The sequence below is a fragment of the Trachypithecus francoisi genome, unplaced genomic scaffold (assembly GCF_009764315.1).
Source record: "Trachypithecus francoisi isolate TF-2019V2 unplaced genomic scaffold, Tfra_2.0 Lachesis_group6, whole genome shotgun sequence".
Classification (NCBI taxonomy): Eukaryota; Metazoa; Chordata; class Mammalia; order Primates; family Cercopithecidae; genus Trachypithecus; species Trachypithecus francoisi.
The window spans coordinates 115,827,779-115,845,436 of record NW_022681471.1 but is presented as its reverse complement, the minus strand read 5'-3'; the positions used below and the strand labels follow the sequence as shown (position 1 = coordinate 115,845,436).

Here is a 17,658-nt window from a genome sequence, read left to right as displayed (position 1 = left end):
CCCCTTACAGGCATGCTTGTGGTAACAGTCCACAGTGTTCGGCCATAGCACCCGCTCCGAGCATCATTTCTCTATAAGACACAATATTTATTATCAGGCAGCAGGACAGTTCCATTTTAAAATAAGACTCTCATAATCATTTCAAAGGCCACATAACTTAGTTTTCTCTACTTACACATTCAGTATAAATATGGAGCTATTTTCTGTTCATATCAAACATTAACTACAAGGCACATTCGTATCAATTTTGTGTTTCTCAAATTTAAGTACCATACCAGTTCTGAAGCAGTGTCCCAGCTTCCATGTTAAACAAACAAACAAACACCCCTTGTTTCACCATTCCAGCAAGTGCTAAAGGGTGTACTTTTTTTTTTTGAGACAGGGTCTGGCCCTCTCGCCCAGGCTGGAGTGCAGTGGCGTGATCACAGCTCACTGCAGCCTCCGTCTCCTGGGCTCAAGGAATCCTCCCACCTCAGCCTCCTGCATAGCTGGGACTACAGGTGAATTTCTTAATATTCCAGGAGGTCAAAACCAAGGCTCACTGTTTTCACAATACACACAGTTCTACGTTTATAAATAACAGGTTTCAAAAGAAACTCAGGACAGTGTTTAAAACTTAAGTTCTTAAACTATTAATTGAACAATGGCATTTTTAAATACGTAAACAGCAGAATTCGTGTGTACACTAACAGAAGCTTTAACAAAACATGTAGCATGGTGGCACACTCTGCTCCAGCTTAGCTGATTGATTGGTATCAAGCCTCGTCTTTGGTTTCTGAGGTCTCCTGAGCCCTTCTGTACTGGGAGACTGCACTCCAGAGCCTGCAGAGGAGACCACCCCTAAGAAACAAACAGAGCTGTCTTCAGAGTCAGAGCTTCAAGCCACAGGGCTTAAAAATGCAGTCCCCAACTTAAAAACCTAATGAAAATAAAAACACGCTCTTCACATATGGAGGTGACGCTCGTGTCCCAGCAGTGGTAGGACATGGCCTTAGAGGTACGTACCTGCAGAGAGCTGGCTATTTCAAATGACTCGGGAACAAGAAGGCAGGTTGCAGTTTAAAGAAGGGGGTGGGTCCAGCATGCGGGCCCGCTTGCTGTGTGCCTTCCCCCACTCCCAGCCAGGCATTAATGGCAGGAAATTGGCCAGCTCTTCTCTGTCACCTTCCTACTTCTGACTTCTGCCTGGCTTTCAGTTTCTGCCATGCCTTGGCTTTTTCCCAGCTTGAACCTAGCAGAACTCCAGAGTTTTGGGGGGAGACCCAGCCCTCTGTTTTCTACTTTAAGCATATTCAAACATAAAAAGTCGTGTTCTCTTTTACAAACTGTTTTGAGGCTCTTACCGTAGTCGAAGGTATCTTAGATCTTCCTTAGTGATCTCATTAAGAATATCAGAAAGTGTATAACCCTCTTCAACAATCTGAAACAAAGATCAGATCCTTAAGAGCTGAGCAGCTGTGTAATAACAGCATAAGAATTTCTTTGTTGTAAATTTACCTTTTCAATTGTCTTTGCATCGGCTCCTTGCAGCCGCAACCAGTCTATAAGCTCTTTATCTGTTCTCTGCCCATAGGGGCCTGCTGGGTTCTCTGTAATACCTGTAACGATTAGGAATTTGTTATCTATTAGTCTAACCATAAAATTCTTCAAAAGTAACCAGTTGGATGAATAAATGATTCCAGAATGTAAATATAATGTGAAAAAGAGAGGAATTAGCCCTGTATCACTCAGCCACTCTAGTACGTATTACACAATTCATAATTCTGAGATTTCACTTTCTAAAGAGAAGCCTCCTCATCTAGGATACCTTCGGTTAGTTTGGAATTTGACATGTTAGGTCTACCACTTGAAATGCTTACCCCCACATCTTTCACATGCCTTTCCTTAGGAATCACATCCCTAACTGCGTTGGAAATCCTACAAAGAAATAGGTTTTAGTGTTGAGGTTTTACATCAGAGCTTATCTAGTCCACATTCCACGAGGTAGCTCTGGAGCTCATTTCTAAGTGGCCCAAAACGAATGTCGGGTTGACAGAGACATACTTATTTACTTATGCAGTAAACTGCCCTTTTGAGGCGTCCAATATGCTATGAAGGTGGCAGCACAGATACAGTGACATAGACTGTCACTCCCAGAAGTCCTCATGTGCCCTTTTACAATCAGTCCCCTCACCTCCCCATTCTGATTCTGTCCCTGTAGTTCTGCCTTTTCTGGAGGAAAAGGAATCATGGTATGTGAATTTTTTTTTTTTTTTTTTTTGAGACAGGGTCTCACTGTCACCCAGGCCAGAGTGCAGTGGCATGACCTCGGCTCATTGCAGCCTCGACCTCCTGGGCTCAGGTGATCCTCCCACCTCAGCCTCCTGAGTAGCTAGGACTACAGGCACCCATCCACCAAGCCCAGCTGGTTTTTTTCTATTTTTCTGTAGGAATGGGGTTTTGCCATGTTGACCAGGCTGGTCTTGAACTCCTGGGCTCCCGTGATCTGCTAGCCTCAGCCTCCCAGAGTGCTGGGATTACAGGCACGAGCCACCATGCCTGGCTGTGAGTCTAGCTCTTTCACTTAGCATACTGCATTTATAACGCAGCCATGTCATTGAATGTATCAGTAGTTCCTTTTTATGATTGAGAAGTAGTCTAGAATCCACTGGAGTCCTGGATTAACAGAAGATAACCTCATTGTTTCTTCAAAGCTAACTAGAATATCAGCTAGATTTTAAAGTCTGTCTCTCCCACAAACACACCTAAGAGCAAGTGGAAAATGACTCACAATTTGATTTTAATTTTAACTGAAGGTGATACAATTCTTGAGTTTTCTGTTCTAGAGTTTGCCGCAGAAGATTCTGGTACTCTCTCTCTTTTTCAACTAGGTGTTCCAAAAGTCTGGTTTAAAAAAAAAAAAAAAAAGCCATTATCCAGAGAGCATTCAACACCATTCAATTTAACTCAGGCATCTGTCGTGCGTACATTAGAGATTGAAAAAAATGGAAAATGGGACAAGTCTAAGAGTCAGCCTAGAGAGGGAAGCACGTGTTTCTTCAGGTTCCATGACTCAGACTTCAGTCTGCGGAGGGAACCTTCCTTGTGTTTTCCTCCCCTTGACAACAAAGGCCAGTGCTCACAGCTTGGGTATATTTTTGCAATGGACTCAATGTGTGCCCCTCACCCACCCCAAGTTCATACGTTGATATCCTAACCCACAAGGTGATGATGTTAGGAGATGGAGCTTTGAGAGGTGAGGTGAGAGGAGTGTCCTTGTGAAAGGAGACCCCAGAGGCTCCCTCATCCCTTCCACTACGTGAGGACACACAGTGAAAAGATGGCCATCTGTGAACGGGGAACCAGATTCCACTGGCCATGGAATCTGCTGGCACCTCGATCTTGGACTTCCAGTCTCCAGAACTGTGAGAAACACATTTCTGTTGTTTATAAGCTGCCTGGTCTCTGGTGTTTTGTTACACTAGCCTGAACGCACTCAGGCAGTTTTGTCTCAAAAACATCGTGAACCAAAAGATCCCGATGTTGATCAGAACTCAGCCAGAAGGACGATGTGATTATTTAAACCTGGGATAAGGCAGCTGAAACTAGAATAGAATGGTAAGGTTCTTTCCTCCTCACACAGGGACTAAACCATGAGGACAGAACCCCTGGGGTTTTTTTTCTGTTTTTTTTCTTTTTGAGACAGAGTCTCACTCTGTCGCCCAGGCTGGAGTGCAGTGGCACAATCTCGGCTCACTGCAAGCTCCGCCTCCCAGGTTCAGGCGGTTCTTCTGCCTCAGCCTCCTGAATAGCTGGGATTACAGGCACGTGCCACCATGCCTGGTTAATTTTTTGTATTTCTAGTAGAGATGGGGTTTCACCATATTGGCCAGGCTGGTCTCGAACTCCTGACCTCAGATGATCCACCTGCCTCAGCCTCCCAACGTGTTGGGATTACAGGCGTGAGCCACCACACCCAGCCAGAAGCCCCTGCTTCTAATGGGGCAGAGCAGGGACAGTGAGAGATGCTGCTCTGCCGGTGGGGAGGATGGCTCCTGCCAACATCCAGCAAGCACTTCCTACCCAGAATCCAGGACTGTGCCAAACGCTGCATGAATTCAGTCACTGAAGCCTTGCGGCACTTCTAGGAAGCACTGATTGTTCTCAACCCCCGTTTTGAAGCTGAGGTAAGTGAGGCAGAGGAGTTAAGTAATGCCCAGAGTCCACAGGCTAGGCTCTTCCCATAGGACCGCCTCCTGAAACCCAGTCTTGCTCATGGGCTCTCTGGGATCAGATAGGACTTGGCACAACTGTGCCTCAAACTTCCGAGTCCCCACATGCCAGCCCAGGCATAGCATGCCTTGGGAGAAAGGGCTGACAGACTGGAACTGTCTAGCTTTTGTTGGGTCTCAGAAAACAGTACCCCCAAATGGCCTCAGCAGCAGCCTCAGATGCAAAAGTTTTCCTCTGACCTTCTCCTGCCTCCCTCTCTCGGTCCCTTGTCCTGGAGGCACCATAGAATCCCTCTTCCCCAAAGCGGGGCATAGAAACCAGAACTCCTTCTCCCCAAAGCCAGCCACAAAACCTAAAAATATGACTCTAACTTTCCCTCCGCCTTTCTGTGTAAAAATTGGTTATAAAGAAATTCTTGGCCGGACGTGGTGGCTCACGCCTATAATCCCAGCAGTTTGGGAGGCTTGGGCGGGCGGATCACCTGAGGTCGGGAGTTCAAGACCAGCCTAACATGGAGAAACCGTCTCTACCAAAAATACAAAATTAGCCGGGCGTGGTGGCGCCCGCTACTCGGGAGGCTGAGGCAGGAGAATCGCTTGAACCTGGGAGGCGGAGGTTCAAGTGAGCCAAGATTGTGCCACTGCATTCCAGCCTGGGCAACAAGAGTGAAACTCCGTCTCAAAAAAAAAATATTCTTCAGGCTGGGCACAGGCTGAGGTGGGAGGATCACCTGAGGTCAGGAGTTTGAGACCGGCCTGGCCAATATGGTGAAACCCCATCTCTACTAAAAATACAAAAATTAGCCGGGTATGATGGTAGGCGCCTGTGGTCCCAGGTACTCAGGAGGCTGAGGCAGGAGAATTGCCTGAATCCAGGAGGCGGAGGTTGCAGTGAGCCAAGATTGCGCCACTGCACTCCAGGCTGGATGACGGAGCAAGACTCCATCTCAATCAATCAATCAATCAATCAATAAAAAGACTTCAGGTAATTATTGAAGTTGCCATGAGAACTCACTGCAACAGTAGAGAGATTAGAACACAGGAACTCCCGGATTATTTGGTGGCAAAGTGAGGTGGGGAGAGGAGAACACTTCTGCCCCAGCACAACAGCAAAGAGGAAATATTGATGCTCAGCAAATTAGAAGTCCTCTCCAAGCCCTCCCCTGCCTGCCTTCATCCTGGTCTCTCTAGTAGTCCTCCTTTTACGTTAGTGAAGGAAACAACACAAGCTCATGCCTGTATCCAGTGGGAAGGGCTCTCAGGACTCATTCATCAGGACAGACACATCATCCTTTCCAAGAGGTGTCATCTTCCTTCAGCTCTGCACAACTGCCACACAGCCAAGGCACTTCATACTACAGTGATGTGGTTTGCCTGGGTCCCCACCCAAATCTCATCTTGAATTGTAGCTCCCATAATTCCCTTGTGTTGTGGGAGGGACCCAGTGGGAGATAACTGAATCACAGGGGTGGTTTCCCCCATACTGTTCTCATGGTATTGAATAAGTCTCATGAGATCTGGTGGTTTTATAAGGGAAAACCCCTTCCACCTGGCTCTCTCATTCTCTCCTGTCTGCTGCCATGTAAGACGTGCCTTTTACCTTCTGCCATGATTGTGAGGCCTCCCCAGCCACGTGGAACTGTAAGTCCATTAAACCTCTTTTTCTTATAAAGTGCCCAGTTTCGGGTATGTACCAGCAGCGTGAAAACAGACTAACACACACAAGGACAGGCACCTTATGCAGCAATGTGCAGTTCATGTCAATGCCATTCACAGACTGGCTGCTGTCTAACCAATTCCTCATTCCACTGAGACTGGAAAATAACACAATGACTATCGACATTGGAGAGGAATAACCTTCAAACCCATATATAATCATTTTATGGATTTGGTGACTATAAATCTTATTGGGCGACCCAGCAACCCCATTACTGGATATATACCCAAAGGAATATAAATAGTTCTATTATAAAGATACATGCACATGTATGTTCGTTGCAGCACTATTCACAATAGCAAAGACATGGAATCATCCTAAATGTCCATCAATAACAAAGAAAATGTGGTACATACACACCGTGGAATACTATGCAGCCATAAAAAAGGAATGAGATCATGTCCTTTGCAGGGACATGAATGGAGCTGGAGGCCACTATCCTTAGCAAACAAATGCAGGAACAAAAAAAACCAAATACCACATGCCGTGGGAGCTAAATGATGAGAACATGTGGACACACAGAGGGGAACACCACACATTGGGGCCTATCAGAGGGTGGAGGGTAGGAGGAGGGAGAGGATCAGGAAAAGCAACTAATGAGTACTAGGCTTAATACCTGGGTGATGAAACCATCTGTACAACCACCCCCCGTGACGCAAGTTTACCTGTGTAACAAACCTGCGCTTATACTCCTGAACTTAAAAAAAAAATCTTATTGGGAAAAAATATTAAAGAAATGCTAAGTATTATTACCAACTTTAATATTTGTGATATTTTTACAACTTTCAAAATGTTGCCACCACTACCATTTAACTAAAACTCTGGGTCTTTTTAAAAAAGAAATGATTAGATGATCTAAGATTGAATTTGAGAGATCCCTGACAGCATACACAACTTTTCATCCAAAATACGTAGCTGCCCCCCTTATCTCCCGGTTAATAGTCATTAGCATAACTCGCCAGTGATCACACAGCAACAAAGCGTCATTTGGAACGAATACCAACTCATTTGCTGTAACTACAGATACTTTTTTTTTTTTTTTTTTTGAGACGGAGTCTCACTCTGTCACCCAGGCTGGACTGCAGTGGCATGATCTCGGCTCACTGCAACCTCTGCCACCTGGGTTCAAGTGATTCTCCTGCCTCAGCCTCCCAAGTAGCTGGGATTACAGGCACGCGCCACCACGCCTGGTAAATTTTTATATTTTTAGTAGAGACAGGGTTTCACCATACCGGCCAGCCTGGTCTCAAACTCCTGACCTTGTGATCCGCCCACCTTGGCCTCCCAAAGTGCTGGGATTACAGGCGTGAGCCACCATACCGGGCCAACTATGGATTACTTTTAAAAACCAAATCACGCAGCTGATAATGTGACTTCCCAGAGCAAACAGGAATAATTTTATTCATTTCACAAATATTTCTTCCTTTCTTTTTTTTTTTTTTGAGACGGAGTTCCTCTCTTGTTGCCCAGGCTGGAGTGCAATGGCACAATCTCAGCTCACTGCAACCCCGCCTCCAGGTTCAATCGATTCTCCTGCCTCAGCTTCCCAAGCAGCTGAGATTACAGGCGTGCCCCACCATGCCTGCCTAATTTTGTAATTTTAGTAGAGACGGGGTTTCACCATGTTGGCCAGGCTGGTCTCAAACTCCTGACCTCAAGTGATCCACTCACCTCGGCCTCTCAAAGTGTTGGGATTACAGGCGTGAGCCACCATGCCCATCCATTTCACAATATTTATTAAGCACCTACTATGTGCCAGGCAGTGAACAAAACAGACCAGTGCATTGGAGGAGTCTGATGGTGGTGCCAGGGTTCCCTGGTTGGGAAGGTTAGTCCACTAATGCCCGTCTAGGGATCATGACAAATCACATGGAAGAAATGACAGCAGAGCAAACTTCCTCAGGGTCGGGTTATGGGATGTGCATCCACTGACGAAGCGCTAAGCAACCCCCAAATCCCGCGACTTCTGCAGGGGCAGGCTGCTGAGCCTGCGAGACCCACACACCATGCCAGGGGCCCCGTCTTGGTGAAAAGACACAGAGAAAGAATTCAGAGATGCTGCTGCCTTTAGTATGAGTCATTTCTGTGTGGCCTGGGGCAAGGTACTATACCACTGATTCTGACTTTTTTTTTTTTTCTTTTTTAAAAGGAAGGCATTCCTCTAGTCCCTCAATTGAGGCTGAGAATACGCCCTTGCCCAGTTCGTGGATGATGAAGCTGCTTTTTCCTAAGACCTGGGTGAGACACTCAACAACCAAACCAATTCATCAGCATCTTGGTGGCTCAGGCCACTGTCCCAGCCCCTGCTCCCAGAGGGCCCAGAAGCTCCTCACCTGTTGGTCTCCTGCCTGAGCTCACCCAGCTGGAGGCTCAGGTGCTGCTGGTGGGGCTGGGCCTCCTGGCCAGGTCTGGCCGCTGGGGGATAGCCCTCTTCCGCTTCATCCATGTCCTTATCTACCCCTTCCATCTCACAGGTAGGCTCAAAGTGGGCTTGGAGCTCTGCAAATCACACAAGACATGACCATGGTGAGCAAACCAGGCCAGTAGGGCCTGGGGTCACAGACACCCAGGTCAGCAAACCGGGGTGTTTGGAAGCTGGCCCGGCCCGTGCCATGCTTCATTAGGGGACTGCTGACTTTACAAATGGAGAGGAGACCGTTCTATTTGGTTCTCTGCAGCGTAAAGCTGATCACGCCAGTTTCCAGAGGAAGACATTGAGGCTTAAGGATATAAAGCGAGCCAAGGCCAGCATTCAAAGGGTACAACCAGGCCAGGCACGGTGGCTTACGCCTGCAATCCCAGCACTTTGGGAGGCTGAGGCAGGCAGATCACTTGAGGTCAGCAGTTCGAGACCAGCCTGGTCAACATGGTGAAACCACATCTCTACTAAAAAATATATACAAAAATTAGCCGGGGCCAGGTGCAGTGGCTCACGCCTGTAATCCCAGCACTTTGGGAGGCTGAGGCGGGCAGATCACAAGGTCAAGAGATCAAGACCATCCTGGCCAACGTGGTGAAACCCCGTCTCTACTAGAAAAATTAGCTGGGTGTGGTGGCACACACCTGTAGCCCCAGCTACTCGGGAGGCTGAGGCAGGAGAATTGCCTGAACCTGGGAGATCGAGATTGCAGTGAGGCGAGATCACGTCACTGCACTCCAGCCTGGTGACAGAGCAAGACTCCGTGTAAAGTAATAATAATAAATTAATTAATAACTTAGCTGGGCGTGGTGGTGCGTACCCCTGTAATCCCAGCTACTCGGAAGGCTGAGGCACAAGAATCACTTGAACCCAGGAGGTGGAGGCTGCAGTGAGCTGAGATTGCGCCACTGCACTCCAGCCTGAGTGATAGAGCAAGACTGTCTCAGAAAAAAAGAAACAAAAAAAGAAATAGGTACAGCCAGACTGCCACCCAAGCCTGTGCCATTTTACTACAGAAGATGTCTGCTTGGAGTGAGAGAGGAATTAAGCACTGGGGTTTCCCAAGCCTCTCCTGCGGCCGAGCCGAGCCTGGGCTACACAGTGCATTCAGGAGGGTGAGCCAGAGCTGATCAGCAGGGGGCTGAAGGAAAGGGGGAAACCGTGATGGCAACAGAATAGCTGTAAAGCCTCCCTTAGCAGGAAGAAGTTGCCAGAGAAGGAAAATCAACTTTGGTAACATTTCAAAAAGGAAATCGACAAAAACCAAAGATTTCTGTGACTACTATGTGATGATTCGGAGAGAGGAATCTGAGCCACTGCATTGTCAATTACCCAAGAGGGATTCCTCAGTGCACAATGAGGGGGATACCAGGGGACTGGAGGATCCTTCCTCTCTGGCCCCATGCTCCCTTTTTATTTTATTTATTTTTATTGAGACGGAATCTCACTCTGTTGCCCAGGCTGGAGTGCAGTGGCGTGATCTCGGCTTACTGCGACCTCCACCACCTAGGTTCAAGCGATTTTCCTGTCTCAGCCTCTGAGTAGCTGAGATTACAGGCACGTGCCACCAAGCCTGGCTAATTTTTTGGTATTTTTAGTAGAGATGGGGTTTCACCATGTTGGCCAGGCTGGTCTCGAACTCCTGACCTCAGTTGATCTGCCCACCTCATCCTCCCAAAGTGCTGGGATTACAGGCGTGAGCCACCACGCCGGGCCCCATGCTCCCTTTTGAGATCGTGAGTTTAGTCTATGTGCAGTCACCTTCATTATGCTTCAGGGACATGTAAATACAGCACCATGAGATGCTCTCAGAACTGCAGAATCAGCCCTGCAAGAGGTCTATGACAACATGCATTTAATTGCAAGGAAGTAGATAACCAAGATGGAAAAGAGAAAAGCAAAAACTGTTGGATGAAGAGCTTACTTCTTATCTTTTCATGGCCTAAAGCTGACCTTGACCACAAAGGGGGCGCTCACCTGGGATGAGAATGGTGACCGCGGCCTGCACCGCTCGGCGGATGATGTTGTCCATCGCGAACATCCAGTGGGGCCTAATTAAGTGGTTCCTCAAAATTTTATTTACCTAAAAAAACGAAAAAATATCGCAAAAATCCAGATTTCTAGTGCACTGCACGGAGAATCATGACAATCTATACTCATCCTCTTGCGGGCCGCATGCAGTTGGCCAGTTCACCCAGATGCCACTTCCTGGACTTCACGGTTTAGGAGGAGCTGCTGAAGCTCAGGATTCGGGTGCACAGTTAAGAAGAGATGGGGGCTATGGAGGAAATGGTAACTGACTTCCACGATCTGGTGTGTTCCCTAGGGCCAGATGGAGCACTTACGGCATCCTGAAATCCGAACAGCACCAGGTGAATCTGACTGATGGACGAGCTGTCAAAGTCCAGGTCCACCTTGAGCTTTGATATTGTGGTCGCCATCACCCGGTGCTCTGGGGAGCGGATGAAGTCCCTCAGGATCCCAATGATTTGCTTGATGTGGCCAACTGAGAGATGCAACTCTTCGGAACTCTGACAACACACACAAATCATTTTCACTGAGTAAGTCGGATTGAGAAAGCGAGAATTCAGAACATACTGGGGGAAGCAAGATAGTCCATTTGCTAAGAAACTTGTGGAACTCCCAGGTGAGAAGGGGTCTCTGTTGGTTCCTGGAATTCCCTCTATAACCTTCCTGTCAGGGTTCTGGCCTCTTCTCCCTGGTGGGTGTACAGCTAAGCCCCTCTGCGAATGGCCTCCTGTTTAACCCCTTGTAAGAGCCCCCATCAAGGCCATAGACATAGTTCAGAGCGGAGCAGCGGCCTTTTCCTAAAAGGCCCTTTTCCATCCGAAATAAGGGAAGGGGGCCGGGCGTGGTGGTTCACACCTGTAATCCCAGCACTTTGGGAAGTCTAGGCAGGCGGATCTCCTGAGGTCAGGAGTTCGAGACCAGCCTGGCCAACAAGGCAAAACCCCATCTCTACTAAAAGTACAGAAATTAGCTGGGTGTGGTGGCAGGCACCATGTAATCCCATCTACTCAGAAGGCTGAGGCGGGAGATTCACTTGAACCTAGGAGGTGGAGGTTGCAGTGAGCCAAGACCACACCGCTGCACTCCAGCCTGGGCGACAGTGAGACTGTCTAAAAAAAATAATCAAGATTAAAAAAACAATAATAATAAACTGATATAAGGGAGGGGGATCGGTTTGCCAGTCCTGCGCCCTAGTTCAAATCAGCTATTTTCACCCATAACCACCCTCCCCAAGGTGGCTGTTCTCCCAGTTTCTGAGGGCAGCTCTAGCATGTCCTACAGTTGGGGATTAACTCCAGGACTCAAAACCGGATCATGAGAGAGGCCAGAGAAAGTGCTTCGGGCTTTCTGCTACAATCTGGCTGGTTTTCACCAGGTGGCAGCACCACCCCACCAATGCCTAGAATCACTGCGGTATCTGCAAATCCACGTTTTGGCAGAGCTTTTTTCTTTGTATTTTCTTTTGTTTTGTTGGGGAAGGGAAGGACATTAGGGAAACATTTACAGTGATCACTGTAACTATGCAGATGTTCCAGGGCGGCAGGAACCGAGGTCCCTGACTGGACTTGTCTGGGGACTGGGACTTGGGCAGAGGCAGCGGGAAGAGTCGGTGCCCTCCCCGGGGCAAGTACCTGGGCCACGCACTCCTGCAGGTTGGAAGCCACCTGGTTCTGCTCCTCCCAGAGGATTTTGTACAGGATGGCACGGCGCTCACTGTCCTTGCGTAGCAGGAAGAGGCCTGGGTCCCTGTCCTCCGGGGATGAGGCCAAGCCGCGGTCTTCCAAGGCTGAGCTTTCGTCTGGAACACTGTGGACAAACACCAAACACGTGTGACAATCTCTGTGCGTGCCGGGGCACTGTCCCCAGGAGTGTGTCACATTAGGACGCCCTGGAGGAGGGCTGAGAGGTAACTGCGATGCAGTCCCTGTGCTCAAGAAGATGAAATTGTCAGAGGAAGGACAGACATGCAGCGTTCTGTCAACCCCCATAGCAGGGGGGAGAACAGAAGGAGGGGGAGGCGGGATAAAGGAGCCTCCCAGGAGAGGGCGAGGAGGGAGGGAGGGAAGGGGGCAAGCGCAGAAAGAGAGGTGAGGCAGGAAAGGTGAGGGGGACGGGGGAGGAGGAAGAGAGAGGAAGGAAAAGAAGGACGGCGGGGGGGGGGGGGGGTGTGGGGGGTGGGGGAGGGGCACAGGAGGAGGAGGGGCACAGGAGGAGGAGGGAGCCGGAAGATGAAGGGACAGAGGGGGCGAGGGGAGGTGATGGGGAGAGAAGGGGAAGAGTAAAGAGGGGAAGTATCGAAGGAGAGGGGAGAAAGAAGGGAAGAGGAGAGATGGGTGAGGGCACATGTGGGGAATGAAAGGACAGGTAGGGAGGGGAAGGGACAGCAAGTGAATGAAGCGCCCTCCTTGCCGGGATGGGACCGCCCAGCCGCCCTACTGCTCTGCAGAAGGGAAGCACAACCCCTCAGTGGCCATCTGGTTGGGACCAGGGAGGTGCCTTGTGGCAGAGGACTGCCAGCATCCTTTCGGGCCCGCAGCGGAGGGACAGGATGCGAGTGTACCTGAGAAGGTGGCCAAGGTGGTGCCTGGGCGCCCGGGTCCTCTCAAAGAGCGCGTCAGGCTGGGCATCGGAGTCCGGGGAGACGGAGCTGTGCTCACTGCTGCTGGTGACCATGGGCTCCCCCTGTGTGGGCAGGGCCAGGACGACACCCCGGGGACCTTCTGTAGGGGGACAGCCAGACACCGAATGGGGAGACTCAGAGAGGGACGGGGTAGGGCTGAGTCCCTGGCAGCCCCTCAAGCCCAGGTGAATTGCCCAGGCACCCAGGATCCTGGAGAAATGTGGGTCGGGCGGGGTATGGGCCCCAGGCGCTGTATTTCTACTCCGATGCATGCAGTCGGGGGTCCGTCATGCAGCAAGTTGCTGAGTCCCTCTGTGGTGGCTTCTGACCCTGATCGGTACCAGGGAAAAGAGGACAAACTGCTTCCTTTTCAGGGGCCACTCTTACATCATTGCCAGTTAGGACTTACTGCCCCAGAAGGTGTCACTGGACTTCGGTGGCCTGCAGGACAGCCACCTCAGGCAAACCTCCCTGACACATCCTTTAATCAAGGTCAGGGTTGGCACATGATGACAAGCCAGGATCCAAAACTGAAGCCCCAGGCTCTGCACGTGGGGAAGACAAAGAACCCCAGCTGGGGTACCTCCTGCCGCCCCACTCTCTTCCCAATCCTGAAGGAACCACTTCCAGCAGAGGGCAGTTCAGCCACCCAGAGACTCCCTGGGCCTCTGTCAGGAGCCCGAGGTGCATTTATGAGTTAAATTTTGACAACCTCCAAACCTACTGCATAGGTCCCGTCACTCTTTACAAAAATGGGCATGACGTGAGCAGCCCGGTGCTCTGGACAGCCAGAACTCTCCCTCCTGAGCAGCAGAGAAGCCCAGGGGCCCAGCATTCATGTGGCCAGGGTGCTGCCCCAGCTGGCCAGGGAGGCCTCACCTGAGGGCTTGAAGGCAATTCGGTTCTTCTTGCCCTTGTTCACCTGCCTTAAGAAACCCTCTCTCAGTAGCTCAGCGGTGGTGGCACGTTTGTGGGGGTCAGGCTCGAAACAGGATAAAATGAAGGCTCGGGCTTCAGCTGACAGGGCTTCTGGAATCTCAGGGTGGATCTTAAACATGCCCACCTGTGTTTAAGGGAGAGGCAACCGTTGCGTCAGTGAGGCCTTGGGTGAACTCGGGCATCCACGTCTCAGTCCAAAGCTCCTGTACACCTGGCACAGGGCGGGCATAACCCATGCCTCCACCCCGAGGTGGAGGCCATTTCCCGCCCTGCCCCCAGCATCTTGTGACTTGACTTTGACCAACAGATGGTGACAGAAGTGACACGGTGAGAGTTTCGGGGCCTGGGCCTTAAGAGGTCTTGTGGCTCCACTAGTCCCCCTTAAAGCCCCGAGAACGCCATGCAGAGAGGAAGCCCAGGAGGCACAATCCCGTGGAGAGGACACCCCAGCCATCCCAGCTGGAACTGCCACGAGGGAGGGGCCTCTCAGGCCACTCTGCTCCAGCCAAACCACCTTGGCTGCAACCACGTGAGTGAGCCCAGGCGAGACCCGCAGAAGAGCCAACAGTCAGCTCACAGAGGCAAGAGAAAAAGTCATCGCTTTAAGCTTCTGAAATTTTGGCGTGGTTTGGTACATAGCAGTAGAGAACTGAGATGGGACTTGGGCCACAGCCTAGGGCGGCATGTCCTCTAAGGATACTCAAAGGCATCTGTTACCTGTTCCCTGACGCACAGGGTCCCCAAGAGATGCCTTTAACACCTCTCAATCCCTCTGCATCCACAGCCCAGATTCCCAGCCTCCAGCTCAAAACCACAAGCAGACAAAACCTTGAGACCGCCCACGTACAGACAGGTAAGTAATGGCTCTCTGTCCCTGTGACCTGTAGGGAAGCAAGAGTTGGTTCTGAGCTGTCACATCTTGCTGTGACATGGGCATGCTTCCATGACATGTTACACAGCCCCTCATTCATATTGTTCCCGGTAGGGCGGCCCTCTCATCTTTTTAGAAGTTGTCACCTTCAGTTCCGCAGTCCACCCTGTGTCTTTTCCAAGCCCACCCAACAATCCAGGCGCGGAAGCTGTTTGGTCCTCACCCATTCCCAGCTCCTCAGAGCTCCTGGGGGCTGGCTCGGCCTCCACCAGCCCCGCCGAGAGAGCTCAGAGTGCTGCAGTGTAGAGGGGAGAGCCTCCCGACTTCATGTCCCCTTGACTTGGCAGCCACGGCCACGTGCTGTTTCCAACGCACCGCTCCTCCTGGCCAGGCTGCCCAGCTCAGGAGTTACGGATTCGAAGAACACTAAATGCTGGGTGAAATCCCCCCACCAGGTCTGCAATGCAGGGCGCCTCACAGGTGGCTCCTCTCACCTGAGCGGTAGGGAGGTTAAGTTGGCAGTGCTCACAGGCGCTAGGGGTACAAAGACCAACATTCAGGCAAGAACATGAAGAGGAAAGGGTGGCCTCTCCCCTGGCTCTCAGAAGACAGCACATGTGGGCAGCACGCTGACACCTGGCCGGGATGTCCTCTTGAAGGGTGCTTTGCTGTGACCCAAAAGGTCCTCATATAGGTCTTCTGGTGCCACTGTAACAAAATACCACAAACTGGGTGGCTGAAACAACCGGAGCTTATTATCTCACAGTCCTGGAGGCCGGAAGTTCAAGATCCAAGTGTTGGCAGGGCCAGGGAATCCTGAAACATGTGGAATCCCCCTTTGCCTCTTCTAGCTTCTCGTGGTCTTCAGGTGGTCTCTGGCACTCCTTGGCTCCTAGATGCACCCCCCTCACTCCTCTGCCTCCCCAAGGCATTCCCCCTGGGAATCGCACTTTCTCTTCTGAGCATGTGTGTTCAATTTTGAGACAGGGTCTCACTTGTTCGCCCAGGCTGGAATACAGTAGCATGATTATAGCTCACTGCAGCCTCCCACTCCTGGGCCCAAGGGATCCTCCCGCCTCAGGTTCCTGAGTAGCTGGGACCACAGGTGTGAGCCACCAAATGGGCTAATTTTTTAATCTTTTGTAGACACGGGGGTCTTGCTATGTTGCCCCAGGGGATCTTGAACTCCTGGCCTCAAGTGATCCTCCTGCATCAGCCTCCTGAAGTGCTGGGATTATAGGGGTGAGCCACTGCACCTGGCTCAAATGTCCCCCTCTTTTTAAAAGACACCAGGCTGGTCCAAGTACAGTGGTGTTTGCAGCTAGTTGATGACAAACAGTTACAGATTTCTTTGTTCCTTCTCCACTCCCACTATTTCACTTGACTAGTTAAAAAAATAAAAAGATTAAAAAAAGAAAACAAAGTATAAGGACACCAGTCATACTGGATTAGGGCCCACGCTCCAGACCCCATTTTCATTTGATTTTCCTTGTAACGACCCTATTTCCAAAGAAGGTCGCATTCTGAGGTAGTGGGGGTTAGGACTTCATAGATCATTTTTGGGTGACACAGTTAAATCTGCAACAGTCCCTTCGGGGGAAAGAGAGTTTCCTTTGTTTCAGATACTGCCCAGAAGTTTCTTGAAATTTTTCTAAAGGATTGAAGGGTCCCAGAAATAAATAACACAGGGGCCATTATTTATTTAATAATAACTTTCTCATTGGCAATGAAAAGTGACTTCATATGCCATCCAAAGAAGTCAATACATTTTCAAACCCTTTGTACAGGCTGGGCACGGTGGCCCTTGCCTGTCATCCCAGCACTTTGGGACGCGGAGGCAGGTGGATCACTGGAGTTGCCAGACCAGCCTGGCCAACATGGTGAAACCCCATCTCTACTAAAAATACAAAATAGCCAGGCATTGTGGCCCATGCCTGTAATCCCAGCTACTTGGGAGGCTAAGGCAGGAGAATCCCTTGAACCCGGGAGGCAGAGGCTGCAGTGAGCCAAGATCGCACCACTGCACTCCAGCCTGGGCGACAGAGTAAGACTCTGTCCAAAAAAAAAAAAAAAAAAAAAGGCCTTTGTACGGTGACTTAGCTAAACAAAAACAAGTGGAGGCGGGGAGTCACTCACGCCCTATTGAGCAATCGAGCCAGTCACAGCCTTCTCCCTGGTTTTCCGGAAGTCAGCTGGTCAGAAAGCAGCCAGTCATGGCTCTCAGGTGGGCCTCATATTTTTGTCATCACCTGCTGCTGTTTATTCCAACGCTGCTATGGAAGCTGCAGGTTAGATCTACAATGGCCCCAACAGGGTCCACCGCAGATGGTCAAAGTGCTGAGGAAGGTCGTCGCCGTCTTCCAGCCCAGGCACTCAGGGTCCTCTTGGGATTGCAGGTGTCAGAAGACTCTTGTCGACTCGAGGTCTTGGCCTTGGCTCTGAACCCAAGCAGCTGACAGGAGGGTGAGAAGCCCTGAGAACCTTCTTCAGGGGCCTGGGCCAGGCTTAAGAGAGCAGCTGAGGCACCCAAACAGGCAGCACTCGGGACCCATTGAACGTGCTGCCCTCACCTCAACCGGCAGAAACCCATACTCACACCTCCAAGTTCCTTCTGCCCAAGAGGCAAGCAGGGAGCCCGGCACAGACACAGGCCATGAAGGCACCATGTCTGGCAGAGAAGCCAGGAAGACGCCTCTGGAATCGCGTTCTATCAGGGCCATGTCCACACACTGTGGCCTCTTCATCCATAAGCAATGGCCATTCGTCCTTTTGTGAGCCTGCTCTCGCAAGCCAATGCTCCATGGAAGGTCAGTGCTGGAAATGGCATCCTAGGGCTAGAGCCCTGCATTA

The 17,658-nt window shown here is 50.4% G+C and overlaps 1 protein-coding gene across 1 annotated transcript in view; it reads right to left on the bottom strand.

The window, feature by feature from the left end:
• Positions 1-250: 250 nt before the first annotated feature.
• Positions 251-17,658, bottom strand: part of MAP3K15 (mitogen-activated protein kinase kinase kinase 15) — a 148,707-nt gene continuing 131,299 nt past the window's right edge. The window contains 10 exon segments of the mRNA XM_033202075.1: positions 251-840; positions 1,344-1,420; positions 1,498-1,598; positions 2,771-2,883; positions 8,262-8,427; positions 10,325-10,430; positions 10,693-10,878; positions 12,010-12,184; positions 12,939-13,098; positions 13,878-14,061. Of these exon segments, the coding sequence (XP_033057966.1) occupies positions 756-840; positions 1,344-1,420; positions 1,498-1,598; positions 2,771-2,883; positions 8,262-8,427; positions 10,325-10,430; positions 10,693-10,878; positions 12,010-12,184; positions 12,939-13,098; positions 13,878-14,061 (1,353 nt within the window). The 3' untranslated portion in view covers positions 251-755.